The 23535-nt window shown below is 41.4% G+C and overlaps 2 protein-coding genes across 9 annotated transcripts in view; one reads left to right on the forward strand and one right to left on the reverse strand.

The window, feature by feature from the left end:
• The window catches only part of BRF1 (BRF1 RNA polymerase III transcription initiation factor subunit), a 174121-nt gene that overhangs the window by 68712 nt on the left and 81874 nt on the right, over positions 1 to 23535 (forward strand). For 3 of the 6 annotated variants that reach the window (XM_057416143.1, XM_057416145.1, XM_057416147.1), the window contains 3 exons: positions 10988 to 11060; positions 19480 to 19629; positions 21218 to 21311. In XM_057416143.1, the coding sequence (XP_057272126.1) occupies positions 10988 to 11060; positions 19480 to 19629; positions 21218 to 21311 (317 nt within the window). Of the gene's footprint in view, positions 1 to 1789; positions 1822 to 2125; positions 2147 to 10987; positions 11061 to 19479; positions 19630 to 21217; positions 21312 to 23535 lie in introns of those variants that run through there. The other 3 variants (XM_057416144.1, XM_057416146.1, XM_057416148.1) reach the window with 2 other exon arrangements.
• On the reverse strand, positions 12945 to 15890 carry BTBD6 (BTB domain containing 6). 3 transcript variants are annotated; one of them, XM_057416151.1, is made up of 5 exons: positions 15789 to 15890; positions 15245 to 15536; positions 14958 to 15048; positions 14572 to 14690; positions 12945 to 14336 (listed from the first exon to the last, which is right to left on the reverse strand). In XM_057416151.1, exons 2-5 carry the CDS (start codon positions 15445 to 15447, stop codon positions 13304 to 13306), a joined length of 1446 nt encoding a protein of 481 aa, XP_057272134.1. In that variant the 5' UTR covers positions 15448 to 15536; positions 15789 to 15890; the 3' UTR covers positions 12945 to 13303. The 3 variants fall into 3 exon arrangements, with proteins under 3 accessions (XP_057272134.1, XP_057272133.1, XP_057272135.1); XM_057416150.1 differs by lacking the exon at positions 15789 to 15890 and having other exon boundaries at positions 15245 to 15714; XM_057416152.1 differs by lacking the exons at positions 14958 to 15048; positions 15789 to 15890 and having other exon boundaries at positions 15245 to 15394.

A 23535-nucleotide genomic window follows, 5' to 3' on the forward strand; every position in this document is an offset into this window, starting at 1 on the left:
AATTTCAAATGCAAAGTAAGGATAGAAATGCTCAAGGATAAAAATTCTTAACAAGGCAAATGTTTATGTATAAACTGATTACATTATCTGAATTATTCTTCCATGGCTAATAATACTTAGAAGAAAGTGTGCTTTATTACTCTGGCATACTTCAAGAACATCATACGCTAATACTTGCATTACCATGATGTACCAAACTATACTGACGTCCCTGTATTTTTTTAATACTGGATTTCGCAACACAGTGTTACATACACAAATGCACACACACCCCCACATACATATTTTATTTGCCTGTCTCACTCTCCTTCTCTCACACTTTATCTTGACACTCCTTTTATTGGTAAAACCGGAACCATTTACAATATGTAAACCACACCTGAGTAGCTGATAGGAGATCCAGCATGTGTTCCTTACCTTGACTGCAGTGAGAAGACTACCTTTGCACCTTAAGCTTAATGGTTCTTGCTTTTTTTCTTTCTAGATATTGTCAAGATGTTTTTATCAGTGTGCTTGCTTTCAGCAATCTAATGGAAACCTGTAGTGGTTTTGGCTTGGTTTTAGCTATTATGAGTGTCCTGGGTTCAGCAGTAGCAGTCATTTTTCTCCTTCTTGGTAGCTGGTGCAGTGCAGTGTTTTGACTTTCAGCTTGGGAACAGAGCTGATAGCGATGTTTTGGTTTGGCCAAGGACTTTGTGAGCCTCATGCTCTGCCAGGGAGGAGGGGAAGGCGGGAGGAAGCAGAGACAGGACACCTGACCCAAACTGACCAAAGAGGTATTCCATACCACAGCACGTCATGCCCAGGAGGTAACTGGGAGTTAGCCGGAAGGGCTGGGAGACTGCAGGGTTGGAGGAGGTATCGGTCGGTGCTTGGTCGGGCTGAGGGGGGCAAGTTATCGGTCGGCTGGTGCTGAGGTGTTGTATTCTCTTCCCTTGTTATTTCCTTTATCATTATTATCACTGGTGGTAGCAGCAGTGATTTGTGTTATACCTTAGTTACTAAACTGTTCTTATCTCAACCTGTGGGAGTTGCATTCTTTTCGATTCTCCTCTCTGTCCCTCCGGGAGCAGGGGGAGGGCAAGAAAGGGGGGGTAGTGAGCGAACGAATTACCTGACTGGGTTTAAACCACTACAATGAGTTCCAAGGGTGCCTATAACGAGTAGTAGATGGTGACCTAATATTTTTTCAGTAGTGTAGGATATGATGGATGGAGTGAAAACTCATAGGTAACAGCTGATTTGCTTGGTCAGAGAAGTGAGTGGCCAAAGCTGCATTCTTTTCCCAGTTCTTTGACAGGTCCTCTTCTATGAGGACAACAGAAACTTACTGCAGGTTTCTTATGTTGCTCTTCTATCTGTTTTTCTGGGATTCTGTGCTCCTAAGGTGGCATAGGAGACTTATAATACTTTATGTTCTTAAGTGAAGTGCAGTAAGAGTATTCTATCTTGATGCAGGTATTTGGTTTATTGTTATCATTGGGTCTTTCTTGAGCTGCCTTGTGTGGTGAGCATTTTAAGTCGCACAAGGTGTTGGCTTGTTCTTTGAGACCATCACTTCACATGGACAGCTTGTGTAGTAAATGCAGCAGGTGCTGGCAGAATTTTTTTGGGGGCTGAACTGTTAACTGGGTGCTGTCTGTTAGCAGAAGTGGTGCATCAAAGTACCTAGTCCGTATTTGATTTGACAGTTAAGCCTGGGTTTATTGCTTCCTTTTTGGGGTTGCTAATGAAATTAAGAAACAGTGTCACATTCAACAAGCATGTATATTCCTTGACTTCCTCACAGACATGTTACTTGACCTCAGTGACCTTCTTCAGGTAAGTTGTTTTTTTTTTAATTACTATTTGAAACTTTTGAATTGTTAAAGATCGATTGCAAGCCAAGAGCTGTCAGTGTGGGCTGTTGGGGATGTTTTAATTTCTCTCTAAAAATTCTGACTTGGAAAATCACTGGGTTTATAAATCTGAGTAATTGTTCAGTAAAATTAAATGTTAATTTATTTTTTTTTCCCTTGAATGCTACATATAATGCATTGAGAGTTAGTATGATCCTTTCATCAGGATTCAGAGCCACTGCAATGGCAGAGTCAGATGCTACACAATTTTAAAAGAACAGTTGTTGAAAACAGAAATAGCTTTTTTGGTAGGTAATACTGTCTAAATGGATTAGTGCACTACAGAGACGTGGTTTATAAAATTTATTTTGAGAGAAAGGCGTACTTGCTCTGTATGTGGAATTAGAAAGCTCTAATGACATATGCTCTTATGCTCATTCTCCATGTTACAACTGTTTTACATACAATGTGAGTAGGTTAGTTGCATCTATTTTTGTCTTCCCAGCTGTCTTGGTAAATGGCATCCCTGTAAAGACTATTTATTACTTGAAGCAATCTGCTGGAATTGCAATAATCAAATGAATCTTTAATTCCTAAAAAAAAGAGTAACTTTTTTCTCTCTTTTAAACTGTTACTGAATTATTTTGATTACTTATAACCAAATAATGCATGTGTAGAATGGGAGGTTTATTTCCTTCTAAACACTGGTGATTTTTCATGGTGATTGTTACGAAATAGAGTGATGACAGTAATATGAAGAATAGTCACACAATGTGAAGAAGAGTCAGTATTGTATCTGTAAAAGAAAAAAGTATTGTCAGCAAGCACAGACAAGAAAGATTGAACAATTTGTCTTTCCCCCTCAGTATATGCCAGCTGGAAAAGGTGGGGAGTTGGGGATTGTGAGGATCAGAACGTTAAAGAGGGGTAACTGGAGAGATGGGAGAGACAGGAATAGATCAATAGTAGGGAAAGAGGAAAAATGCAAAATTTCAGTATCATTATCTGTATTTATGTATTTAACTGTGTGAAGACTTAAGATGTGCTCTGCTTTATAGCTTCTTTAAGGTGAATCTGAGCAAACAGGAATGTTAAATGTCATTCTTAACTTTAGCTAGCCAGAAATTCACTTTGAAGAACTTAGAAATGAGTTTTCAGGTCCTAGCTTCATTTCTCCTCCACCTGGAGTTTGTTTACTCCTTCCCCACTCCTTATCCCCTCCCTTCTCCCTCCCCCCAACAAAAAAACAAACAACAAATACAACTGGAAAAAAAAAACAACGAACCCACCCCCTCAAATAAAAATTCCCCAAATCAAAACACACCAAAAACCCAAGAAGCCCCACAGCTCCCAAAAACCCCCCAAGCAACCACCCCCCACAAGCCAAACCAAAATGTTCTGCCCTCCTTCTCTCTCCCCCAAAAAACACCAAACAAAAAAACTCAACAAAAACTTGGTGGCAAGATGTTTATGGCCCAGGCAAAAAGCATCAGTAGATTCTGCTTTAGATCAGCCTTTGCCCACAGATTTTGTGCCTAAATAAAGAAAAGCAATTACCTCATTAGATTGTACTGTACTACCTTGAAGTGCCTCTTTTTTTCAAGGGCAGCTTTCCTATCCTGAAGTTGGGATATGCATGGCATTAGAGGAAAACAAGGGTTGTTAGCAGTAGTAGTAGTAATGGCAGTGGTATTATCTTTCCAAAACATTTAACTTGCTCACTCATCTGTACAAAATGGGGCAGAGTGGTCCAGGGAACTGTTGTTCTTGCTGAAGTGAGAGAGTTGTCAATTTTGGAAAAAGTCACATCTGAAAGTCTAAGCAATGAGCTACAGCTGAGCTTCACTCACTAACTCTTGCTTAGATGCTAATAGCAGATTTTGAGATTCTTTCTTTAGCATTTTCTGCTTGATGCAGCTCGGTTGTGTGACAGGTGATGGGACCTGCAGGGCTGCTAATCATCTGACTGCAGGGATTTTTGGAAGAGAGTTACCAAATGAAACATCCTTACCAAGTGTCATTATGGAGTGAGTTACAGAACACCTTGAAATAGGTTTCAGTTCATTTGAGGGTGGAAAAACAAGTGGAACAACCTTTTGTGCATTGCTTCATCTAAAAGCAAAACGAGAAGTAAGTTTTGTAACTCTAGCTACCAGCAAAAAAGATAAATGAAAGCACATGGAAAAGACCGTTCATTGCTTCCTTCTGCCATCTTGCAGCTGGAAGCAGTATTAGCAATGCCATTCTGCATCCCACTTGATGACACCCTCCACATCAGTGACCTTCAAGCAGTGTCTTGCAAGCCCTAGGAGGGTTAACACCCTTTGTGGATCACAACATAAGAAAGGTGGTAGCTAAAAGTAAGAGTGATATGAAGAAGACTTGAATCTGCTGTAACCTGTAACTCATGGTTTGTTTAATGACCTAATATATTTATGTTCTTTATCTCTTGTTGAACTGTTTAGCTTTTTAAAAACAAACAAAAAATCCCAAAACAAAACCGTAAGACTGGCCTCTCAAGCTCTGGTCTCTACTACTTGCCCAGCCTCTCTTTCTGTCTTCACTGAGTTGCTTTGGGATTTGGTCCCCCATTCCCCATAAAAGAATAAAAAAAAGTTGCCCCTTGTAGTTTAATACTTTTAGAATAGTATTATACTGCTAAAACTCAGAACAGAGGAGACTAATTTTCACTGTTTAATGGCAGTCTGTTTAAGAAGTCATGTCAGTTTTTCTCTTATGCTGATGACTGAGATGTGGGAGTTTGTCTTGTTCCACTGAAGAACTGCTACATTTCATAATAGTTTTTGTAGCTTCAAAATTACTGTCATCTTGGAAAAAGCCAAATGTTGTTGCCTTTTTTTAATTGTAAAGGCAGTTTCCTTGGTACTTTTTCTCCCATTTTATCCTCAGGTGAAGTATATCCTATGTCTTGGAAACCTGTTGGAAGTGTTGTCAGATTCAGTATGCTTCTGGTACTTTTAAAGTATTATCTGAAAATGTCCAGATCACTGCTCCAAATCAGGCTCCTTCCTTGTGCAGATCAGCCATGCTGCATGTTGATTGAGTTGGAAGGGTGATCAGTCATCAGTCTCTGACAGGGAAAGTATTTGATTAATATTTTCAGATACTGCATTTTACTTGCAAATATAGTCTTTAGAGAGGTCTGTAATCAGGCCTTTGGTTTGCTTTTTTGTTAGTCCAATCTAAGCAACAGGCCTTGCCTATTTAGGAGACCTGAGAAGCTTGTCTAGTCTTGGCCCAACTTTTGAACAGTTTAGGGTTGGTCATCTGTTTGAGCACCTCATTCCTTGCACCTGGAGAAGTATTTGGCTAAGGTTTTGATCTTGCTGTGGTGAAATGCTGCCCTTCTCATCCTCAGAAATGGCAGGTTTTTTTTAGACTCTTGTCATCTCCAGGGTCATGGTCTTTGCAATGTGGTCACAAAAGACTTTGGGAGAAGTGTTTGCAGTGCTCTGATCTCCAGTTAGCCTAGTAGAATATAATTTTTAGTGTGCCTTTGGTGTGTCCTACTGTTAAATAAGGCTAATACTTAGAAGATGTTAAGCAGAGCCAGGTTTTTTACAGGAGTCTGCAGCAGGAGGATTAGCAGCAACAATAATAATTAATTAAAATGAGATGTTTTGACTTGATACCATGAAAAGGTTTTTCACCATGAGGACGGCCAAGTTTTGAAACAGGTTGCTCAGAGCAGTTCTGAAGTCTCTGTCAATCAAAAGTTTTCAAGATTCTGAGGAACCTCGTCTGTTCTTGTAGCTGACCCTGCTCTGAGCAGGAGGTTGGGGTTGGAGACCTGCTGAGATCCATTCCAGCTTGAACTGTGCTACAGTTCTAGATAAAGGAAGAGACTACACAGGAAGAAAAAATCAGTAACCAATACTTGCTTGGTCTAGTCCTCTGCTGGTCTCTCTTCCACTTCAACACACAGTTCTCATTCCCTATTTCTTTACCTTCAATTTGTTTAGTCAAGTAACAATGGTTTCTTGTCCAGAAGGATTTTTATTGTGAGATTTTGGACACTTTATTTTTTTTTTTCCAAAGGCAGCGTTGGCTTACCTGATTCTTCTATCCTTGTTGTAAATTACTCCAACTTTCTTGCATATGTGTTATGATAATGGTCTATTGTACTGCTGTGGTGGTGGAGGAAGAATTCTAGGACTACCCCGTATGTGATTAGCAAAAGTAGATTGTCCCTGCAGAGTCCTCAGGCTGAAGGCAACACTTTAAAGCATAGCATGAGAGGAAGCTGCTTAATTTTGATTTGTGTCTCTTTGAACTGCAGTCTCACAAGCTGAGTTTGGTACGTGTTTGTAGTCTTGTGTATTGTCTTTTGAGGTTAAAAGAATGTTCTGGTTGCAATATGTATTAAAAAAAAGTTTCAGTTTGTGTGCAGAAGGGTAAAATAGAGTATTTTTTAAGACTACATTCATTTGCTTTAGTTTTTAATACCCTTTGTTAATTTAAAGTTATTATCATGTTGACTTCATTTGCCTTTATTGCCCCTATGCAAATTACTGTGTTGATTGAGTTAATTTAAACAACCTGGTTGGGACCTTCAGGCATTACTATACTAGAAATGTTAATAATGAATCAAATAACCACAGGTGCCTCTTTCCCCAGCAACAGACACTCTCCTTAAAAACTCATTTGCTTTTCATGCTTGCTTAATTATTTAGGCAAGCAGCCATGGATGTTTCACAGTGTGAATTCTCATCGTGTTCCAACTGCCCAGTCTTTGTCTTTCTAAAAGAAAGAATACCTTAACCATCATCACCATTTGTAACATGTTCCCAGAATGCCACACCATGGTCTTGAAAGGCCTTTTTGGAAATTGGTTGTAGTGAAAAGAGTCTTGATTTATAAATTTATGGAACTTAGGGTGAAGCAAAAACTTTCCTTCAATGATGGCAGCTTTATTTTCTGCTACTATCCACAAGATAAAGTGACCTAGGAACTGTATGAATAGGAGATTCCCTGTTTCCCAAAGAGAGTTTAAAATTGTGGAAGGTGTTAGCCTGATGAACAGCTGAAATCCTGTGTTGGTGGAAACAAATAATTTGTTGTTGCTTCTAAAAGTGGAAGTATATTGGAATTTGTGAACACATCAGACATGATGTGAAAGCAAGAAGAAATTATGGAAGGGTAAAAGTCCTTATAAAATTGTCCCTTTGAAATCAGCATCTGATGACTGACAGATGTGAAATGAAAAGACACTGTCTCCAAAAAATACTGTGAAGGGCAAAGGGTATAACAAGTGGAAGAATCTTTCTGTAAAGATGTAACTGAATAATTGGATGCCATTCCTTCTCCAAATGCATGTTTTAACTAATATACAGTCTTCTATAATAAGAGCAGAAACTAACTATTGGTAAAGGATAGCATCTTTGAGAATCTTAAGTTCTCCTGTAAAAACTTCAGAGTAAAAACAGTTGTTTTCTTTTTGCAGTGCCTTGGTGAGCAAAGTTTTGTCAGAAAGATGTCTTCCTGCTGAAGCATCTCAGTTTTTGTTGGGATTTTTTGTTTTGTTCTGAGTTTTGTTTTTCTTAAAAAAAAGAAAATCAGCAATTCAGTGTCAGGTCCATATGTTTATACACTTTGTTAAATGTGAACAGAATGTAAAATAATGCAGTAAAAACTATCAGGGTATGCAGATACTTCAAAATATCCCCTCTGACAGAGGTTGCCGCCACTCTTGTATTAGCTGTTGATGCTTGAACCTAGTGGTTGCATCAAGTTTAGGAAATTTTAATATCTGATTAAAATATTGCAGTCAAAAAGTGCAAGTCTTATGAATGCCTATAAAAAGAATTGTAACACTGACAGTTTTGACTGGGCAGAGTTGGGATACACTGTTTTTCAGCATGATTCTTTTAAATTAAGAGGGCAAACAGGCCGAAGTTGATGTGGTAAGCTTTAAAGCTGCACCAATTCAAGCCTAAGCCAGACACATCTTTTTAGAAGGGCATTTTTGTTTATTCATCATTCTAAGGACTTATATAAAATTAAGGCTTATGAATGCAAAATGTCATATGGTTCTAAATTTGGAGTGTTAAGCTTTTGATGGATTGTAATATATGAATTTTTATAAGAAGTTCTTAATGAAGAAAGAACTAGAAATTAAAGTAGGCCTCTAAATTAATTCTCTCAATTTTCTAAGCTTAATGAAGTGCAAAAAAACCCATACAAATGATGAGAGTAAAGAAAGACTCTGTCTATGAGCCTATTATATATGATATCTCATCTGTCACAGGATGTTCACAGGATGTGTGTGTGCAGAAGTAATAGTTGAAATTAGTGACAGTAGCATAAAATTTTAGTGAAAGGGCCTTCTTCCACTAAACCCAGAAGATCTTAAATATCATGTTTCAGCAGTTCAGTGGCATTACAGATTTCTGGATGAGCTTTATGCCATCTTTAATTTTCCATTTATGAGAAATGCCCCAGAACCTGTGACTACCTGGTAACTTTTTAAGATGAGAAGTGTATTGTTCAAGAGGGCCTTAAGTTTCTTTTCCTACTGATTTATCAGGAAAACTGGAAGCAATTAAATATTCCTGATTCTTTTCGTGACTTTACCTTGGCATCAAAAACACATGTTTCATGAGGAAAACAATACAGAGTATATAATCCACTGTACATTATGCTTTCTTTCTAAACTGGTAGTAATCAGAAACTGCAAAGAAATTCACTTATGATTAAAAGAAAAAAAAATTCCCTGATGTACCATTTCTATTTGAATTTATTACTTTGTGTAAATGTGCTGCCTACACCTTGAAGTTGGTCATAAAACACTGATGATGGGGGTGAAGTGGAAAAGCAGGTTAGATTTAAGTACATCTCAAATAGACCATGGATCCGGAGACTTTTAGTTAGGCCAAGGAGAGGAAGATAAACTGTGATTGAGCAATTTTATTATGCATTTGTCTTTGCTTTACATTTAATTTGGCACCCACTTTGATTGCTAGAACTTAATTTTAAAGCCCTGCTACTTTATGCCTCTTCATATTTATTTGTTCTTTGAAGATCGCATTTATGGAAAGTTTGCTTGGAAGGAGTTTCTTAGAGAGTGGGATGGTTTGATGGGGGGACACATCAAATATTTAGAAGTTGTGACAAAAAGCCATAAAGATAAATACTTGTCTGAATTTCAGGGTGGTTTTTTTCCTAGACTAAAATGAAAGAACTTGATGAGTTTGAAGCCTCTGATGGAAACATCATACGTAGTTGTCTCCACTGAAGTAACTTTATTGATTTGTGCAGAGAAATCATCCTTGCAGAACAAGATCTAAGTGATGAGGTTTAAGATTTACAGTTACTTGGTTGGCAAACTTAGAAGGCTGAAGCTACAGCCAAGCCCCCATTCTTTATGTTAATAATTTTTAGACAAAAGGTCAAAAAAAGCCATTCCAATCTTGCAATGAATCTAGAGCATCTACAGCCAACTGGAACACTGCGGATGCTTTCTTGTAGTAATGTCTGTTCTGTCTCTGTGGCTTATGGAAAGTCACATACTCTCAAACTGCTATGTGAATTGCCGATTCAGTAGGTGCTTTTTTGTCAGTATAAAAATTCCGTGACTTATTTCCAAAGAAATATTATTCTTATGCAGAGGGTATATTTTGTTCACTTCTTTCTCATAGAATAGTATTCCTGTGTGGTCCGGTATTTCAGGGAAAAAGAGGACAGTAAAATTTGAGAATATACTTTTGTATCTTCTAGGCCAGTCCAATCATTGGTCAGACACAGCATGAAAGATAGATATCCAACACCTTCCACTTAATATGAAATGAATTACCATTGCATTGTGTACACTTGAATGCACAGTCACTTTCAGGATACATGATTATTCTGAGGATGTCTTTGAAGTTCTCATTTTTAATTTTTTTTTAAATTCGAGGAAAAATTTACATTAAGAACATTTCAGATTTTGACGTGCTAGGTGAAAATGTGTCAGTATTTTTTGTTTTGTTTATATATATATATATATGCATTTTTGCTATCTTAGTAGAAGCATCTATAAACCTGGAAGGAAAGTTTGGTTTTAAAGAGTTGTTGGTAAAGCTCTTGTGAAACTGAAAGAGAATATACACAGTAACAGGATATTTTTATTTACATAGGCTTCTACCATAATCAGCAACTTAGCTATGTAATTGACTGCTTAGTAAACACCTTCACTATCCTGGCATAGGAAAGAGAGGGACAGTTGTGTCACATAAAAGCAACAGAGTATATAGTAGCCTTAAAATATAAAAATATATGTATTTGGAGTGTAGAAGAATGGAATGTTTTATGCTAACCTTGACCTTTACATATGCCCTGGGGGGAGCAAGGTGATCCCGGAGCTTCGTGGGAACATTTTGGGGCTTATTAGAAACTGAAGTATATCCTGCCTTTCCTGCTGACCACAAAACTAGTGAAAGAAAACTTCCTCAGACTTTTAAAATACAAATGTATTTGCCTATGTTATTAATTGCACATCAGAGTATAAAGAGCAACTCCTCCCCTCTATTTATGTCCTCCTGAGTGCCACAGTGAAGGAGGGATTCAGGGCTCTGTCCCTGGCTCCTCAGCAGGTTTGCTGTGGCTTAGGGTTTTTCTGAATTTATCTTTTTTTAATGTAGGGTAATATGGGGCAATGTCCAGAGAGTGAGAAATGACAAATAACCCCTGGGGCATCTAGCACCACTCCTTGCTTTGCTGGAAAAGTTTGGTGTGTGCTTGTGCAATACTTAATTATCCCATTTCACATGACCACGCAGAGCTGAAATTTGTAATAACTTGTGAGTATTTGCTCAGGTTTTGTTATAAGACAAATGACACTTTATATACACTGATGTTATGTTAAAGTCTGCTCAATGTCACAATGTTAGGTAACAACTGAAAAATTGTCCAAGTACTACAGAGCAACAGAACTCACTGAAGAGCATGAAGAACAGCTTCTTTTCATTTTTTCAATATAAACTTCTGCTTTTATTTACAATGCTAATTTGTGCAGCCTTTGACAAGTACCAAGTGTTATTTTATATCTATGAATATCATTTGTATTACTTCAGTTGAACTTCTTAAAAGAAGGTTTGTTTAAGAATGTGGTTTAATATTTAAATAATGGGGTTTTTTTGTCTTTTAAATAGGTGAATGTCTATGTGCTGGGCAAAACTTTCCTTCTGTTGGCCAGAGAACTCTGCATAAACGCTCCAGCTATAGGTATTTTTTTTGAGTTGACTTTTGAGTATTTGGGTGTGGGTTTTGCATGGTTATGTGACAAGAGTGCGTATGTGTGTGTATAGATAGACATAGTACTGTGTGCCAAATGCAAAAGTGGTACCTTTAAAAGTGAAGCTGGAATCAATCGATGCAGAAGAGCTTTGCTGACTATGGGAGCCTGTTCTCCTTTATGTAAGAGTTTTGGGAGCTAGATGCTGTTTTCTTTTAAAAACAATTTTGTTGCTTTTTCCAAACTATGCTAAGACGGGGCTCATGTATAACAAACTTGTGTATGTTTGCAAGCTCACACAGGCCTGTCACACTTTGGTTCTACAGAGATGCAGTGTTTGATGAATATTTGCCAAACTCACTATTTGTCCATCACCTGTAGCTGAGTTGTTCAGAGCTTGAAATACAGTTGGGTCAATGGAAAAGAAGCAACTTTTTCCAAGCATGTGAATAATTAGTAACTCATCACTGAAATTGTAACAGTGATAGGAAGGTGGGTTCTAACATGTCAAAAGGGCAAAAAAGCTATTGTCTAGGGAGTTAATGTCAATTCCAGTTAAAAGACTGTTTATAGAGAGGTCTTGTGACTGCTACCACCTCTGTGCAGAAATTTTATTTCTGTATCTTTACCCACTCCTACTCCCACACTCCTTAATCTATACTGAGAGCATCAGATGCCTCTGTATACAATACACATACTCCCCCCTTCAGATGTACTCAGCTAGGCACCTAACTGCCTGCCTTTGCAGCAAGAGAACCCGCAGCTCACATACTGAGCACTGTCATAACAGCATCCAGATAGAATGTGGCAGTGCACAGCTATCAGCTGTAGTGGTGTGCTGACTTCATTTGCACAGCTTGATATTTGGTGAAAAGTTGTTATTTTCAATAATTCACTTGCCTTATTTGTTATTACTGTTTTTTTAAGACAGAATGGGCAGAATTTGTGTTGTGGCTTAGTTTCAAGGTCTAAATTAATGCAGCTTAGGAAAAGGCAAACAGAAAACCCTTCTCAGTTAAATGTAGAGGTACTCGTCACACATGGAAAAATGCTGGTTTAGACTGCTGCTTTAATATTCTTTCCAAGGTCCTCATGATGCAAGAAATTTGTAAAAAACCTGTACTTTTAACTGGCTCATCAGTAATGATTGTCAGATACTTGAAAAAAAAACACCTACTTTTATCACTCCTTAAAAAAAATTAAGGGTATTAGCTATAAAATTACCAATAGTGCTTAAGACTGCTTTAAGAAAAATAAAAATGGGAGGGAGGCAAAGATCCAGCAGCTTTTGTTCTTATTAGTAATTTTGAGTGAACTTAAAGGCTGTATTTCAAGTGTTTCTCTAATGTCTGCTCCTAAATGTGAGGATGGGATGTATATTTAGATAAGGGGTGCCAGTATTGCAGCTTTGGGCTAAATCAGTGATAATGCCTGTAACTGAGTTAAGCCTTCTCTTGACTCTGGCCATTCAATTGGGGTGCAGTTGGACAGGTGCAAGTGTCAGTGTTACTGTTTGCTGGACAGGCTGGAGGTTAATGCAGATGGTGCATGTGGATGGGTATTAGAGATCTTAAATATAACCACAGGATGATTTTGATTGATTATATTCAGGGTTTGCCTGGCTTCAGCTTAGGCAACACGAAGGAACCCCTGAGCTTCCACAGATGTCAGCTCCCTTTTACGTGAAGGAAATTAAAGGCTACTGATGGATAGTCTCAGTTACCAGGCAAGGAAACCCTTGTATCTGCAGTGATAGCTAATGCCCTATATAGCTGCACAGAGGGGATACATTACAGTATCATCACCCGTTAGCTGTACTGTAGAGGAATTAACAGACACAAGCTAGAAGATGAGCAGTGATCAAATACACAGGATTTAGGGCAAGTAAAAATGTTTTATATTTCACAGATTCATAAACTGCTCTAGTTTAGAACATTCTATTTAATTACAGCTGCAGTCTGCACATTAGTTATCTATATACAAAATAAATGCACAGTACGTGCAAAATTTAACATTTCTCTGCTTGTTGCAGTCTTAATTATCAAGTCAAATAGCTTATGAATAAATAAAATAAGATTAAATTCAAGAGCATTCCTTCACTTATTTGTATAGGCTGATGTAGCAGATAGGTAAGTAGCATAACATTCCATACTGCTGCAGAGTTTGTAGTAAAACAGAGAAATCCCTTAATGTGCATCATTGCAGTACTGGAATACAATCAAGGTGAAATGCATCATGCATAGAAAATGAGCTCAGGTATTTGTCCTCCTTGTACTCCAGTACCATTAGTACTGTCCGAGGAGCACTGGAACTGGAACGTCACTTTCCCGCACTGCACTTCAGTCATTCCCTCTTGCCCAAAGTAACTGAGTTCATTACCATCCAGAATAGCACTTACGTTATAAAAGGTATCTTGCTCAACCTGCACAGGGTGTTCAAACCACACAGAGAAAGTGTTACTGGAGCCATCAGAGGTAAACTTTGTCAGATTTTGAGCAAGGACAACTCCTAAGCGCTTCAGTTCAATTTTGACACTGTATTCAGCTTTGCCACAGCTCGATCCATACAATCCCAGTCCTGCTATAAATATCCGTTTGTCTACGGCAAACTGAATACTGTCACATCGCCCTCGGTACCTCCACTGATTGCTGCGGTATGCAGAGGACTGAAACCGATGGCATCGCTGAGGTACCAGTCCTTTTCTTTTTGTCAGCGGAAACTCTAGTTTGGGTTTATTTGCAGCTGTGTACCACAGGAATATGTTGTGAGTTTCCTCAAGGGTGAGGATGTCAGACTGGGCAGCTCCATTAGCAAACTCTTCCAAAGTCATGGTTGGGATCCGCACCAGGTACAAAGCTTTCCCTAATACATTCCTCTTGTTACGTGGTGTAACTGGCAGCCCTTGCCTTTTGCATTCAGCCTCTGCCCAGTTGAGAACAGCCTCGAAAACTACTACTTCCTTGGTGTTGAGTGCCTCCCGGGTTACAATGATCTCTAGTGTTTGTTGATCTATCTCACAGAAGCCCTCTGACTTCAGTGCCATTTCTGCTTGAGCATCAATCACTTCCCAGCAGCGCTGGGTCAGCTCCGGCTCCTCAAAGAGCCTGCTCTGAGACAGCAGGACACAAGCGTTCTTTGCTTCTAAACTGGTCTCCAGAAAATTGACGCAAGCCTTTGCTAGGGCTGGCACAATGTACTTCTTGGCAGCATACAACGTAGCCAGAACTGTGTCAGCTTCCAGGTCTATTTCATCACTATACATATATCTAGATGGGAGAAAAAAAAAAGTACTTTCTTAGGGAAAAAATAAATATTTATATAGGCCATTAAAGATTGATCTCTTGTCATCTTTGCTGGCAGTGAATCTGATATACAGTATTTGTCAGCACATTAAGTAAACAGTAATAAGTGCATATTGCACAATGCCAATTAGGAGATGCATATTTTATAAGCTACTTTGATTCTGTCCGTGTAATTAGTAGACTTGTAGTGGCCACTTACTTTAATAGGATTAGAAAGGCTGCAGGTTCCACATCTGGTATATGGATTTCGGATTTGACCTCTGCGAGATCACCATAAAACATAGCGTAGAAGACAGAGCTACCAACTGCCAAAACGTACTGGAAAACAGAGAGAAGCCTCAGTAGTATGTATCAGCAATAGCTGAGCATGCTGGCTTGCAGTTAAGAGCTACACTGAGGGAAAGTTGAAAGCTACAGTGGAGGCAGAAGACTGCCTTAGACTGTGCCTTTTAATTGCAGTGAATTACTTCTAGTATTAGACAAGAACTGCAATTAGGAAAAAAAAAAAAGTGGGACTAGTTGTAAGGCGGGAGAGAAGGCAATATGCACAGCAGTATTAAAAAGCCAAAAATTATCTGCACAAACCTTATGGGCAGGAACTTTCTTGGATGCCCCTGGTGGGCCCACGATGAAGTGAACGTCAGCCATGAGTTCGTTATTAAACATAAGCGCGTTCCTGCAAGCGAGGGGAAGGGGGAGAAGCCCCGTTAGCGGCGGGCAACCCCTGACCTGGTTGCCCCAGCCCCGCTGGCGCGCAGCAGCCCAGCCTCCCGCGGGCCCAGCCCAGCCCTCGCTCCTGGCCTCGGCGCAGGTGCACGGGGCCGGGCCGCACTCCCGCCCGGCCGTCGAGCTCCGGCGGGCCTGGCCCTTACCTCTCCCGCAGTGTGGGGTGGAAGGACTGCCAGTTGGCGCTCTCCAAGTTGTTGTTGTTGAGGTTTTGGAGCTGGGGCGGCGGGGGCGGCTGGGCGCTCTGCTGGAGCTGCAGGGCGTTCTTCTTGCTGTTGGCAGCGGTGGCGGCGGCGTTACTGTTTGCGATATTGGTGTTGGTGCTGGCAGGGTAAAGTTCTGCAGCCATCTTCTTCTTCAGGGACAGGGGCACTATCTCATAGCATCCTGGCACCTTGCCGTTTGACCTCACACTCTTTTTGGACTTCTTTAAGGTCTCTGGAAGCAGAAGAAAAAAAGTCAAACACTTCATGATCCTGCCATTGAGGCAACCATGGGGCAGTGGCATGAGCAAGAGAACTAACAAATCCCAAATACGAGTCCCACTATCTGGATATTTTGTATGCTTCTAGATGCGCGGTGGCTTTTGGTGGTTTTGGTGTTTTGTATGCGCGCTCTGCGATTACAAGCCCGACGCGCTTTTCCGAGGGGAAAGGGATGCCGCTGTGTCGGATCGGTGCCAGCGCTCACCTTAGCTTCCAGAGGAGTCCCAGCCTCCGCGGCTCCGCTGCGCTGGCGGGGGGGGGGGGGCTGGCAGGCACTTCCTTCCACCGGGGAAAGCGGAGATTAAAAACAACAACAGAAAATCCTAAATCCAGCAGCAGCCCAGCTCCACAGATCCAACCGAGAAAGCCGAGGCGGCGGGTCAGTAGCCACAGTCAATCCACAAATTCTCCTAGTGCAGCAGCCCGGCGAGGGTGAAGCGCAACCAGCCGCCCGATCCCCGCTGCCAGCGACCGCGCTCCGCTCCGTCCTTCCCCGCCCGGCGGGGGCACATCCGCGGCGGCTGGGCCGGGCCGAGGCGGCAGCTCTCTGCAGTCCCGCTGCCGGGCGGCCCCAGAGCCGCTCGCACCAACTTTCCTCCTCCTGCTCTGCGGGCGGCAGCCGCCGCCACACGGCGCTGCTCCTCCGCGCTACCCCCGCCTTCGTCGGGGGCGCTGCTGCCCGCGGGGCGCCCCGGCTGCTCCGCGACAGGCGGGCGGCGCTGCCCTCGGCGTTCCCCTCGCAGAAGCAACAGCGGGATGCGGCGGGGCTTGGCTTGGCTCTGCCGGGCCCTGCCTCCGCCTCCCGCCCTAATAGGCATCCTCCGCGGTGCGCGTCATGCGCTGAGGCGCGCGGAGGCTCTCCGGCTGGTCACGGTGGAAGCTCCGCCGCCGGCTGCCCCCGGTCCCGGTCCCGTTACCGCAGGGGGAGCGAGCACTGGGCAGGGGCGCCGGGGACCGGCCCAGGGGCCCCCGCAGCGGGGCTGGTGGAGACGGGCGCGCACAGCCCTTCCTGGCCGGCCCGGGCGGGGGCGCCGCCGCGCCGCTCACCGCCCGGCACCGCTCACCGCCCGGCTCCGCTCCGCCGTGCTGGCCGCCGGGGTCGGCGGGTGCGGGCGCAGGGGGCACGGCCGAGGCGGACTTTTGGAGTCGAGGAAGTTGCAGCATGTTTTTCCTCCCCTTCTCTCGTAGCCCAGGAGCCGCCGTGCCCCGGTTGCGCGGGGTCTCCCGAGCCGGGTTCTCGCTCGCCTGCCTGGGGTCTTCAGTGGGGACCGGCTATCTGTCTGCCTGGTACCGTGGGTTGACCTGCAGCCAGGCACGGCTCCGGCTCCTGTCCCCGGCAGTGCTGTCCTGGCTACCTGTTTGGGGGAGGAAGTAATTCTTTTAAATAGTTTCCGTGGGTTTTTTCTATGTTCCTTTTAACGACTGTGTTATATCTAGGTGCTTCCAAAAGCCTGTTCCTGGTCATGAGTGGGATAGGGAGAAATAGGGAAGTCTTCAGAAAAGTAGATGCTCCTGTCTTAAAAAATATCCTATTTTTCTTGCTGTCTGCTTCACGGCCCCCATAGCCCCCATTCAGGAAAGCAAGATGGTTCTGCCGCATTTGGAGAACTTGCTGGCTCCTGCACAAGGGTTTCAGTCCCAGGAGTCTGCTGGGAGCGTTCCCACTGGACAAGAGGAACGTTTTTCACAGTGAGAACAATCAGCCATTGGAATAATCTCCCCAGGGAAGTGGTGGATTCCCCAGTGTTGGACACTTTAAAGATTCAGCTGGGCAGGGTGCTGGGACATGTAGTTTAGGTCACATTTTGGCTAGAAAGGTTGATCCTTGAAGTTCCTTCCAACCTGGTATTCTGTGATTCTGTGATTCAAAGGAGATTCCCCTGGGATTATTGTGCTGCTTTAGTACCTGTGGGAGGAATCAAGGTGTTAAAGAGTTTTACAACTTCTAAATAATTGGGGTTTTTAATGTTTGCATCCATATGGGACATGCTTATGTTAATCTTGGCCCTGAATTTAGTATATTAATATTAGTTTTTAGTTATCTGTGGCCTCTTTAAGGCTTTTCACTTAAAACCCACCCACGTATTCATTTTCTGACTTTGGTAGCTTCAGAATTTAAATTAATGATGTGCAGTGTTTTGTCAGATGACCTGTGGGCATGAATGCCAGTAGAAACATCTGAGCAGCTACAAAGTGAATGTGTAAATGCTCCCGAAACTCAGCTCGGAAGAGAAAGTTGTGAATTGCCTTGTGCTGGATGAGCTGAAGTTGGGTCTGTTGGGATAAAAGGAAATGGAAAAGCAAAGTAAGCACCACTCTGTAGCATCACATGTGTTTCTGTTGTGTTTTTGCGAAGAGCAAAGTTTAAGTGTTTGTTGAATACCAGGCTATAATTTCTGAAATGTTTTTTGTTGTATTTTGGAGTTGATCATTTCTGTTGAGTACAGTTTTATGAAATCATTCTTGGAAATACAGAGCAACTGCCCGTAATGTCACGGGGATCAGTTAATCTTGTGTAAACCTCTGATTTTTAGGGTCACATTTAGGAGCTGACTGCTCTCTGGCGTTTCTTCAGTTTTGAAGGAGATGTGTTTGGAAGTTCTTGCGTGATAAGTGCTTTCATTTAAATGTTTCTGTGGGGCTGACAGGCATAATCACCTACTGTGTGATCATGGTAATTATGGATAGCAACAGGGCATCATTGTTATAACTTGGTGCTAAATGAAACTGCTTTGATTAATTGTAAATTGTAAGATTGTTCCAGTGTTTCGAGATGAATTTTCATCTTTATCAGTTTAAGTGCTCACATTGGGAATCAGCAAAGGAAATTGAGTTGAGACTAATAGTTAACAATTTACCATACATCATGGATTCTTGGTCAAGTGATAAAAGGCTGTCAGGAAATGAGAAATTGATACCTTAAATAAGAGTAAACGTGTTAAGTGTAGATTTTACAAGATTGTTTGATAAATTCTAAATTGGTTTAGGCAAAGCACAATCACTACTGACATATTTCAGTTAGTTTGAAGCCGATAACACCAACACTTGAAATAAGTTTGTACATCTGGAGGCAGATTCATGACCTATGTAAATTGTTATAGCGCTGTTGTGGTTAATTGGGTTCCAGCAGTTTATGCTGGTGGAGAGTAGTATCTGTAATAAACAGTGTTTTGTATTGTTGCAATATGAATCTTGAGAAGGAGCTGGAATTAACTTTGAAGATGTAAGTAGACTTCTATTAGGGATGTGGGATTTTAAGCAAACATTTTTTTCAAAGCTTAGTTTGTAGTTAGGCATGAGATGGGATGTGCAAGTTACCTGATTTGTTACTTTGCAGGAGATGTTAGAAGTCTGGGGTCTAAGTCATGCCCTTATTGTGCAAAAGCTTTTCTAAATGCTTATCTTTGTGTGTAATTTCACTGACACCAGTAACTGGTCATTGAACCCTGAAAAGGGTGTAAGAAAAACCTCGTGCAGTGCTTTAAAGGTGTCTTGTCTATAAAGCAAGAAAGGATTTTGGTTTAGCTTAACTATAACGGTGCGTCTAAAGCTTAGTGATCGGAGGATCTAGCCCAGCAGCACAGTCTGTGTTGTTGCTGAGACGTGAAGCAAGACAACTACAACAGCCTTGCTTGAATACTGTGTTTCCTAAAGCAAAGGTTAGGATTAGAAATAGAATCATAGAATGGTTTGGGTTGGAAGGAATCTTGAATATCATCCAGTTCCAATCCCCCTGCTATAGGCAGGGACACCTTCCACTAGAGCAGGTTGCTCCTAGCCTCATCCAACCTGGCCTTTAACATTGCCAGGAATGGGGCAGCCACAGCTTCTCTGGGCACCCTGTTCCAGTGCCCCGTCACCTTCACAGTGAAGAATTATATTACTTTCTGTTGCAGATCCATGTTTATATATTCCTCGTTTTGCACACATGCTTGAGTTTGGAGATAAGAACCATGAGGTGTCCATGACGGCTCTCAGGCTGTTGCAGAGAATGAAGAGGGACTGGATGCACACCGGCCGCCGGCCCTCCGGGCTCTGCGGAGCAGGTATGTCAGACACAGTGTATTGCTTCCCTCTCGTGGGTTGAATGGGAGAGCCTGGGGATTGGAAACAGATGAGGACTTTCTCACTTCCTTGGTGATGCTGTGTTCTCTGGAGTTTGTGCTGTCAGGCATCTACAGATTATATATGTCTTTAGTGAAACAGTTTCTGAAACTCAGACTTTATTTTTGCCCTTGCTCTTACATTACTTGCTCAGATCCTTTGTATCTTACATTTTGGAATTTTAGCCTCTTTTCTGGTGCTCTTCTCTACTCTCTAGAAGCTCTAGCTGCTAAAAGTGGGCCCTTTTTTATCAGCTAAAATGACACCCTTAGTGCGAGCCCTTTGATTTGTGTCTTTACACAGAGTCTTATGCAAGAAATGCCCTCTTTGACCTGTTCTGTGAAATTATTTTCCTCTCCTTCTTCATTTTTTTCCAGGATCCATTGCTGTCATGATGCTTACTTAAAACCTACCAGTTTGGGAGGGCTAGGTTAAAAGTTAGTACCAGCCAGCGAGGTCGAAATAATGATGGGTGTAGACAGTCACAGAGTTCACATATAGGCTTTATTTTATTTGAAAGATCTTACGTGTGCATGCTGGAATGAGAAATAGCACTCAAACCTTAGGGAACCCAGGACTATGGCAATCTTCTTGATTTCTAGCCTCTTTTTGTTAATAGCACTTGCTTATTGCACATTGCTAAAAATTTTAGTATAGACCATGGGAGACAGGCCTGGTCTTTAATTCACTGCAGAGACTGTATCTACACAAGCAAGTAATTTGATTCAGTAGATACAGGTCAATAGATTGAAGCAGGTGGTGCCAAGTCCCCTACTGCATATACTCAGTTCACATGGTGTACTGTGGACTGGATGGCTGGGTTTAGTTTGGTCCTCTGTCCTAAATATCTGTGCCACACATTGTTTGGAGGGCCAGTCCTTCAGCCCCTGATGTTCCCATTAAGAACTGCAGCACTTGAAACACCTACCTGTTGTGGAGCTCCGGTTTAGTTTCTTCTGAAAGGAAGCACTTTTGCATGCTTGAAAGTGTTCTGCACACTGAGCCACTGCATGATGAGTGAGGGGGGTGATTCAAAACAGAGCTAGTGCTCTAAACACACTAACATCAGTGCAGCCAGCACTAGTTACCTAGCTCTATGGAGGGTCTTGCAGGAGGACAGTTGAGCCCTAGCAATGTAGTGGCAGTGGTGACAGTGATGAGGATAACAGCTTAAGTAGACTCAGTGTTTTGCTGGAGATCTTGTTATTCAGGAATAGTAAATTCTGCTAAAAAGATGGGAACCTTCAAAATATGGGATCAATGAAATTTTCTTGAGCTGTAATTTAAGTAGGTGACCATTGTTTCCCAAATGTTAAAGCACAGAATTTTTCAGGGAGCAATTTGCAGTCAGCTTAATATTACTGAGTAGGAAGCAAAGTTTGTAAAGTCAAGTCAATCACCTGTATTCAGGGACACAGCTGAGCATAAGCATTTACAGTCAAGGTGAAGTTATAGCTACCTGCCTGTTTTCTGCTTTTCCTCAGGAAATTTTCTGCTTTATGATACTGACTTTCCCTGCTTATTCTCTAGCTCTGCTAGTGGCAGCAAGGATGCATGATTTCCGACGTACTGTTAAAGAGGTCATCAGGGTGGTCAAGGTTTGTGAGTCTACATTAAGAAAAAGGTCAGTGCAGTTTTATTGCTTTTATCTTTCATTTATAGTACTGAAAAGTGTGTAGTCTAAAATGAACATATATCAGAGAAAACCAGGTTCTCTATCTTTTCAGAAGCACCAAGAATATAATAAGTACAACATGATTTTGCTGGTCATTTTTAAGTACTTATATCTGTCTCTTATGTAGGGCCTCAGATACTTAGCAGAGATGGCAAGGAGCACTGTGTCCATTTAACAGGTGAAGAGTTGAAGGCAAAAAAAGTTGGGTCAGAAATGTTAACAGCATTGTCATGTCCTTGGAAGAAATAATTGATTGATTCTCAAAGCTGAGGGAGTACTGTGGGAATTTTTTCTCTTTTTTACTTCATAAAGAAGATTTTACTTCATAAATCCAGAGTCCAGTGCTGGGAAGTCTTGTCCTTTAGGTGTTACTGAACAGAACTTTTCAAAATATTTTGCTGAAGTATTAATTTTTGATAGTTTTGCACTGGTAATAAACAGAAGACATTGCAGTGAGTTTAAGTTCACTGAAGGGGTCTGAAATGGAATTATCAGCAGAATGTGAGCCTGAAAATGGAATTTCCGGGGTATCTTTGGCTGGGTTGTTTGTTTGTTTTCAGAGATGTAGTAGTATTTTCCATATTCTGATGAAGTAAACAGTCACCCAGATTCCCTCATTTTAGCTCTGAAAAGTTGCAATATTTTCTTTCCCCATAGTGTGAGTAGAAACCAACCTAACTGAAATATTCTAAAGTTTGTTCCTCCAAGGCCGGTTTTTAGAAAGCTCCCTTTGTGTCTCTCTTTCTTTCCATGTCATGGAGACTAGCTTAAGCATATCCAGCTGAGTCAGATGCCTGTTAATAATATTCACTTCTTAATTGTGAAAAACATTTTTGCCCCATATCTTCATTTGTGTATTGGGAATGGTGGTATTTCCCTACCATGCGTGGGTGTTACAGGGAAAAATTTTAAGTGTTAGAACTGCCTCAGGATACGACAAGCATAAGGATGGCGCAGTACAAATGCCAGTTTTTTTCTCTGGCCTACAGGTCATGTGTTTCAGTGTACAATTTGTATGATTAATGATTTATGCACCCACAATCTACTTCAAGATGATTTGGTTAAATAGCTGGAGTTTGTTCTTACTAAAACCATAAGCATAATAAATTAGAGTTGGAAGGAAAATTAATTTGAGCAATTGTTTCAAGCGAAGAAATCTTACTTCAAAATTCATGCTTTGAAATATTTACTCAAGTCACACATGTCAACCAAAATGACAGTGTTATTTACTTTGACAGGGTAAACGTGACAGCTGAATTATTTTCAGGCAGCTATAATTGCAACTATTTATCATGAATCTATAAATTTGATTGATGTTTTTCAAATAAGAGCACGTTATATAGTATTTAACGAAGGCAAATAAAAAAAAAATACCTTTGAATAACTCTTCCTGCACTCCAGGTTTTTTCCTCTTCTTTCAAGAATTCCTCTCAAAATGCCATTGAGTAGAAGTGGTTTAAATTAATAAGAGCTTTTTTCACATTTTTAAAGATTTATTTGCTTCTCATTTTGATGTACAGTTTTATTTCCTTTTAATTATTACTACAGTTACTCCTGTTTGGAAAGAGCTACTTGTGCTTTGTGTGTTGTGAAAGTGTTGAGTGTAATTGGGTGAATGCTTATTAATGGATGATGTTGAATGCTGAGTTCACTGCTGATGACTTTGTCCTGACAGCTCTTGAAGTGAAACCAAATTGGAGTCCAGATAATGCTGCAACTTCAGCCCACAGGTTCTGCAGTATGGTTTGATTTAGCTTCCAGCTGGCTACATGGCTCCTGGGGAAGCACAGACCTTTGGAAACTGGATTTGGTTCTGGTGCTAATGGACTTCCATAGAAGGAACCTACAAGGCAAGGGACAGCACTACTGTGATGTGCTCCTTCTGCCCTTTAGAGGCAGCCCAGCAGACTTGGGGACAGGGCTGTGTTTATCCATGGCTTGCCTGAGGATGCAGGAGCGATGCTTTTTAAGAAAGCTCTGTCTGGCTTCCCGTTTTGGGAAGATCCTCAGCAAGGGGTGGCAGCCCATCCCAAGGAAGGGCACTGTTCCTGATCCTGTGCAGTGCCATTGTTTGACTGTGTAAAAAGGGATTATTTCACCCTGTTGCCCATCAGCCGGAGAGTGCCAAGGCCTGCGTGGCTGTAGTGTGTTGCCTCTTCTGCTACTGAGTACC

This window comes from Pezoporus wallicus, unplaced genomic scaffold (genome assembly GCF_028554395.1).
Source record: "Pezoporus wallicus isolate ANWC-B61680 ecotype Strahan unplaced genomic scaffold, APGP_CSIRO_Pwel_v1 scaffold_2146, whole genome shotgun sequence".
Taxonomy (NCBI): Eukaryota; Metazoa; Chordata; class Aves; order Psittaciformes; family Psittacidae; genus Pezoporus; species Pezoporus wallicus.